A 7,545-nucleotide genomic window follows, 5' to 3' on the forward strand; every position below is an offset into this window, starting at 1 on the left:
CCCCTGGCTGGGAGCTGCACTGGATGACCTCCAAAGGTCCCTTCCCACCCAAACTATTCCAGAAATCCACATTTCCCCCGAAGCCAACAGCTAACTGAGCTCTCCTACATCCAACCACCGGGAATTCCAGGCCTCCACCCCGGGATGGGGGGGGGGGGGGGGAGAAAGGTTGGATGGACCTTGGAGCGACCTGGAAGGTGTCCCTGCCCTCTTGGGTGGCCTTGAAGGCTCCTTCCAACCCCAAAGCATTCCACGATCCCGTGATTCAAAGACATCATTCCCAGGGAATTCCGGCAGCTTCCAGCTCCAGAGATTCCCTGGAGCAGCAGCTGAACCCCCAAATCCACTTTCCCTACAGAAAGGAGGATGGGTGTTGACTCTGGAGTGGTGGAGGGGAGGGAATAACCTGGAAAAACCCAGGATCCAGGACTGGAACCAGCAGTAATTTAATCATTTAATCACTTGTTTAATTGGGATCCTCTCCCCTCTTTACCTTCCCATTTCCCTGATGGGCTTCCAACAATCCCCAATTCCAGCATTTCACATTTCAGGAATTGCACACCCACCTCTTTTGGCCTCTTTTGGGTTGGTTTTGTTTTTTTTTTTCCTGATTAACTGGGTAATTCCTGGAAGGAAGGGGGAGCTCCCAACGCCGGGAGCACATCCCAGAGCTGCTCCCTGCACTCCATCTAGTGGTTCCCAGGCTCCTGCTAATTAATAAACTGCTCCTAATGAGCAGGAACAGCCCAGGGAACACCTGGATCCTTCCTGAGGGGAATGAGCCCCGGGGGGTTTCATCCCAACACATGGAGTCCTGGAATGCTTTGGCTGGGAAGGGACTTAAAGCCCATCCAATCCCACCCCTTTCCAGGGGCAGGGACACCTCCCACTATCCCAGGTCGCTCCAACCTGTCCCTTGGACACTTCCAGGGATGGGGCAGCCAGGGCTTCCCTGGGAATTCCATCCCAGCCCTTCCCTGCCCTCCCGGGGAAGAATTTCTTAACCCCTTCCCACTTCCCTGCTTCATCCAGCAAGAAGGGAAAGCTGCTGGATCCTTAAGATCCAGAACCAAATTCCTTGGGAAAAGTGGCAGAGATGAAGGAGCTGGGAAGAAAATGACTTCCCTGACGTAGCGGTCACTCCACGTTCTGGGGAGTTAAACGAGGGAAAAGAGCTTTAAAATCCGATTTATAGAGGGAAATCAGGCACCCACAGCCCCAAATCCTTCCCTGGGAGGGCGGGGAGGGGCTGGGATGGAATTCCCAGGGAAGCTGTGGCCACCCCCCATCCCTGGAAGTGTCCAAGGCCTCGAGCCCCGAGGGGGAGGAAGAGCACCCTGGGCACCTCCACAGGTCAGGAATTGGGGTTCAGTGGGACTCAAATCCCCCAGTTTGCCTCTCAACCTACCAGCAAACCCCTGGGGAGAGGACTATCCATCAAAAATCCAGCTGGGCACAGGGAAGAAGCAGCAGGAACACAGCACTGGGACAGCAGAGTTATCCCAAACCACCCGAGGACGCCCCGGAGCGGCGAAAGGACGACGGGACACGGGAGTCGGGGTCGGGCAGCAAAACAACAAATCCAAAAGGGGAAAAAAACCCAAATTCCAGCCGGGGAAAGAAGCTCCTGAAACTCCCTACAGCCTTCCCAAGAGATCCCCTGGAGCAGAGAGGTCCCCAAAAACTGGCTTTACATTATATTTGGGGGCCGACCCGGCGCATCTTTGGGCAACGTCCAACAAAACACAACGGGGGGGGGGGGGGGGGGAAAAGGGGTAAAAACCAACAGAAATCCTTGGGAAACCCCACTGGGAGTGTCCTGCCCATCCCACATACATACTGCTTCATGGCCACCAGCTTGGAGTCCATGCTCTCCTGCTTGCCCTTCATCACCTGGATGTCCGTCAGCAGCTTGGTGACGTTGTCCTGCCGCACCTTGACGTCCTCGCTCTTGACGTTGGACACCTGGGGGGGACAAGGGGACACCGAGCTGGGGGGGAGTGTGGATGAGCTGGAAGGCAGGAGGGCTCTGCAGAGGGACCTGGAGAGGTTGGAGAGCTGGGCTGGTTCCAAGGGGATGAGGTTCAACCAGGCCAAGGGCCGGGTCCTGCCCTTGGGCCACAACAACCCCCGGCAGCTCCAGGCTGGGCCAGAGGGGCTGGAGAGCAGCCAGGCAGGAAGGGAGCTGGGAGTGGGGATGGACAGGAAGCTGAACAGGAGCCAGAGTGTGCCCAGGGGGACAAGAGGGCCAATGGATCCTGGCCTGGCTCAGGAACAGTGTGGCCAACAGGTCCAGGGAAGTGATTCTGCCCCTGGACTCAGGGGCACCGCTCCAAAAAGGCAGGAATCTGCCAGGGAAGGACATCCAGGAGGGTCCCACTGCTCCAAAAAGGCAGGAATCTGCCAGGGAAGGACATCCAGGAGAGTCCCACTGCTCCAGAAAGGCAGGAATCTGCCAGGGAAGGACATCCAGGAGGGTCCCACTGCTCCAAAAAGGCAGGAATCTGCCAGGGAAGGACATCCAGGAGGGTCCCACTGCTCCAAAAAGGCAGGAATCTGCCAGGGAAGGACATCCAGGAGAGTCCCACTGCTCCAGAAAGGCAGGAATCTGCCAGGTAGGGGTTAAAACACCCGCAGAAATCTCCAAGACCTCTTTACATCCCACTGGGGAAAGGTCCAGAGGAGCCAAATCCCATCCAGACGAGCCAAATCCCTCAGGGAAAAGTGGGATGCGGGATTATTTGAGAGCACCCTGGGAAGGAGCTGCTCCATCTGCACATTCCTGGGATTGAGACTTGGGAGAAGAAGGAGCAGAACGTTGTTTTTCCAGCCCACACTTCGGGATTAAATGATTGACCCGGGAAAGTTCCTCTGGGGGAATTTTCAAAGCCAAGTGTCGCAGCTCTGAATTCCAAGGGATGTGGGGGCAGCTGGAAAGCACAGCTGGGAGTTCAGAGGGAAAAAAACGGGGAGGTTCCTATTTGGGATACACTGGGAATTAATGTGATCCAGGTGTTCCATCCCACACACCCCCCACACCTTCACCAACACCCCAACCCGGGGGGCACACGGACGGGTTTTGGATCAATCCTGGTTTTTTTGAGCCTCCCCCCCCGGGATGTGGAGCCTGGACTTACGCTGGTGACTTTCCTCTTGATGTTCTCCAGGAGGAGCTCCTGGCCCCGGATGAAATAGGGATGCTGGAATTCCGTGTCGTCCTTCTCCGGCTTCACCAGCCCCCCCTGCTCGATGTGGACGACCTTGCGGAAGCCGTCTGGGAATGGAGGGAACAGGGGGGGAATTCAGGGAGCAGAGCCCGGCCCTGGAGCATCCCTGGTGCTCCATCGGGGCTCTGGAACAACTCTCATCCTAAAAAATGCTGCTTGGAACGAGAGACCCACCCAAAATTTCCATGGAAAAGGGGCTGATGTTGGTCCTTGCACGGCCTGAGAAGCCCCTGAGCGAGGGTCCTGTGGCCAATCATGGAATCAGGGAATGGTTTGGGTGGAGGGGACCTTCAGGTTCATTCCCACCCCCTGCCGTGGGCAGGGACAGCTCCCACCATCCCAGGGGGATCCAAGCTGCCCTTGGACACTCCCAGGGATGGGGCATTCCCTGGGAATCCCTGGAGAGGGGGGATCCAACCCAGGGACCAGCGGGGGCTTCTCTGCCCCCAACTCCAACAGGGAGCAGGGAATGGGATTGATCCAAACTGAAGCTCAAACTGGAGAAGGGAAAAGGAGAGGGAATGGGCTGAGCTGCACCAGCTCCCTGGGCCCTGCCTGGCCTGAGGGAACAGCTTCCCAGATCCCCAGCTTCCCAACTTCCCAGATCCCCAGCTTCCCAGCTTCCCAGATCCCCAGCCCAGGCAGAGCTGGATCCCCCTGCTTATCCTGCAAAAAGCACATCCCGTTCCTGACTGCACAGTCCTGTGGAATCACGGAATTCCAGGATGGAAGGGACCTTCAGGATCATCCATTCCCAACCCCCTGCCACGGGCAGGGACACCTCCCACCATCCCAGGGGATCCAACCTGGCCTGGGACACTCCCAGGGATGGAGCAGCCACAGCTTCTCTGGGAATTCCATCCCAGCCCCTCCCCACCCTCCCACACAGGAATTCCTTCCCAATATCCCACCTGACCCTGGGAAGCCATTCCCTGTGTGCTGTCCCCCCATCCCTCATCCCAAATCCCTCTCCAGCTCTCCTGGAACCCCTTCAGGCCCTGGAAGGGGCTCCAAGGTCTCCCTGGATCCTTCCCCTTCTCCAGGTGAACATTCCCAGCTCTCCCAGCCTGGCTCCAGAGCAGAGGGGCTCCAGAGCCCTTGGAGCATCTCCCTGTCCCCTCTGGATTCACTCCAGCAGCTCCACATCCTTCAGGAATGTCGGGAACCCCCAGAGCTGCAGGGGAGGGGTCTCACCCGAGGGGGCAGAGGGGCAGAATTCCCCCTTTCCCTGCTTCCCAGCCCGTGGGATCAGCCCAGGACGGAGCTGATCCTGGTCTCCACCGAACCTTCCCGACCCCAGCGCGGATCCCGGCTGGAAAATCAGCTCCCTGTGCCCCCGTTGCACTCACACATGTTGAGCTGCCGCACGAAGCTGGCCATGTTGTTGTGTTTGAAGTACTTGGGCAGCACCTCCTTGGCGAACTGGCCCTGGTCAAACACGTGGAAGCTGCTCCCGCTCTGCTCCGGAAAAAAAAAAAGGGAAAAGGGACCGTCAGCGACCCGCCCGCTCCGGCTTTTCCAGAGGGAAATCCTGCCGTGGGGGAGGATCACCCAGCAGGGACTGCACGGGCTGCAAGGCCCCTTCCAACCCCGGATTCTGGAGTCTCCTGTTGCAGGGAGGAACGTGGTTTCCTGGGTTTTTTGGGAGTTGTTCCCGTCGGAGAGTGGACGGGGTTCAAAGGGGCCTCAATTTCCCCTCAGCTCCTCATGGAGCTGGTGCTTCCCAGGTTTCTCATCTCAGCCAAGGCAGGAACCTGCCCTGGGCAACAGGGGTTAAATTCCCAGCTCCTTGCACCCATCCCAGAGGAATTCTGTGTGTCTCCCGTGGAATTCTGTGGAGCTCCTCATGTGGAAGGACTGGCCGAGCACAACTCCGGGAGACTCCAACCCCGGCCCCCAGGAGGTCAAACAGGCCACAGGGATTAAACCTTAATCTGATAATTCCCCCATTAACTCATCCCAATTAACTTGCTCGGGATAATCCCAGAGTTTGGGACGGCTGTCCAGTGACTGCCAACAACCTTCCCAGGAAATGGGAGACAACCAGCTGGGTCTGACTCCAAACACAAGGACAATTCCGTGCCCTGCCAGAGCTCTCCACGGCCCAGAGCGCCTGGAAGCAGCACCAAGGATGTTTAATTTTCCACTGGGATGCATGAACTTCTCCTCCCTGTGGATTTAAAAAGCTGGGATGGGTTGGAGGCAGCAGGAAGAGCTCCTGCCCCTCCGAATCCCAAGGTATTCCTGGGGCTGGGTGTTGGATCCTCACCCCCACCGAGGGGAACCGGTGGCTGTGACTGTCCTGAGCAGCTGGGAGCACATTCCAGCCTATCCACGGATTCCATCTGCAGGAATTGCACCGGCAGAGCGGCAGGAGAAGGAATTTTCCTTCTGGCAAAGCCACACAGGAGCTCTGAAAGTGTTTTACAACCTGGATCCGCTTCCACCTCCCGCTCCTGCTCTCTCCTCCTGCTCCTGCTCCCTCCTCCTGCTCCTGCTCCCTCTTCCCGCTCGGATCATCCCACCCCGCGCTGGCAGAGGACAGAGGAGCCCACCAGATGCCAAGGGGTCCCTGCAGGGCCACGAGGAATCCGGGAATTGGGCTCTGATTTCAAAGGGAAGGCGCAGGGCCAGGCCGGACCACCCACGGCACACGGAGGGAAGGGGCTTCCAGGACACCTTTGTTGGGATGCAGAGCATCCCTGGCCAGTTTGCCAACGGCTCTCGGCTCCCTTCATCTCCAGCCAGGTCTCCCAACCTGCTCCTGCCCGGCCCTCTGGATCTCCCCAGGTCTGGTTGTGATCCAGGAGCCTCTCCCGGGCCGGGAACGGTGTGGGATGGTTTTGTCCTCTGGTTTTTTGAGGAGCAGCTGAGGGAGCTGGGGGGGCTCAGCCTGGAGAAAAGGGGGATTGGGAGGCTCCAGGGGGACAGGAGGTGACACCGGGGCGGGGTCGGGCTCTGCTCCCGGGGAACGAGGAACAGGACGACGGGAAACGGCCCCGAGTTGGGCCAGGGGAGGTTTATTTGGGATATCGGAGAAATTCCTGCTGGGAAGGGCTCCTCCATCCCTGGGGTGGATTGAAAGATCCCAGATCCCTGCTGGAATGAGCTCCCCCCATTCCAGCTGGGAGGTTCAGCTGGCACCACCCCGGGTGTCACCAGTGTCACCCGAGGGACCCTCTCCCAGCATTCCCAAGGGAAGTGGGAATGTGGGCAGGTCCCTTCCCTGGGATGTTCTGAGAGCAGATGAAAAGCAGCTTCTTCTGCCTCCTTTTGGGACACTTCCCCCCCTGTTCCCAGACACATTCCAAGCCCTGGGGTTCATCCAAGCCCTGTATCTCCCAGGAGGGGACAGGTTGGAGCCGGGATGACTCGTGGGACACCAGGAGGGCTCTGCCCACCCACGGCCTCCTCCGGGGCTCCACGTCTGCCCTGGTACCACTTCCCATCCTCCCACAGGCTGGGACACCACGGATTCCTCCGGGAAACAACAGGGGAGACGCTCCAGAGGGATCTGAAACCGGTGCTGAGGATCCCGGGATGGTTTTGGGTGGGAAGGGGCTTAAAGCTCACCCAGTGTCACCCTCTGCCGTGGGCAGGGACACTTCCCACCGTCCCAGGGACACTTCCCACTGTCCCAGGGACACTTCCCACTGTCCCAGGCTGCTCCAACCTGCCCTTGGACACTCCCAGGGATGGGGCAGCCACAGCCTCGTGGCTCCTTTGGATGTGGGAAGACTCCCAGCCCTCCCAGAATCACGGAATGGTTGAAGATGGAAAACCCCTCGGAGCCCTCAGAGCCCCCTCTGTGTCCCCAAGTGCCACCTCCCCAGGGATGCTCCATCCCCCCCCAGGGATGGGGATCCAGGGCTGGGCAGCCCCTTCCCAGGAGGGATTTTCCCAATATCCCAAATAAACCTCCCCTGAGGCCGTTTCCCCTCATCCTGTCCATTGTTCCCTGGGAGCAGAGCCCGATCCCACCTGGATCCACCCTCCTGTCCCCCTGGATTCCCTCTGATCCCCCTTTTCTCCAGGCTGAGCCCCCCCCCCCAGCTCCCTCAGGAGTTCTCCAGACCCTTCCCAGCTCCGTTCCCATCCCTGGACACGCTCCAGCCCCTCCATGATCCCTCTTTCCTTCCCAATCCCACCGGGATGGTCACCTCAGGACACCTCTGGGGCATCCACGGCCAGAGGAGGAACCCAAGGGAAAAATCCCCCCCCTGAGCCCACCAGGTCCCCCCAGCCCTGTCCTTGTCCCCAAGTGCCACCTCCCCAGGGATGCTCCATCCCCCCAGGGATGGGGATCCAGGGCTGGGCA

At 59.1% G+C, this 7,545-nt stretch overlaps 1 protein-coding gene across 1 annotated transcript; it reads right to left on the bottom strand.

Annotated features, from left to right (window-relative positions):
- Positions 1-413: 413 nt before the first annotated feature.
- Positions 414-4,685, bottom strand: LOC113940565 (heat shock factor protein 1-like; the record flags this gene model as incomplete). The annotated part of the gene is made up of 4 exons (XM_027631722.1): positions 414-710; positions 1,841-1,965; positions 3,138-3,274; positions 4,577-4,685. Coding segments are annotated over 4 exons (534 nt in total), but the record flags the coding sequence as incomplete, so codon positions are not given.
- Between the last annotated feature and the right edge of the window lie 2,860 nt (positions 4,686-7,545).

This window comes from Corapipo altera, unplaced genomic scaffold (assembly GCF_003945725.1).
Source record: "Corapipo altera isolate COAL_440 unplaced genomic scaffold, ASM394572v1 61339, whole genome shotgun sequence".
Lineage (NCBI taxonomy): Eukaryota > Metazoa > Chordata > Aves > Passeriformes > Pipridae > Corapipo > Corapipo altera.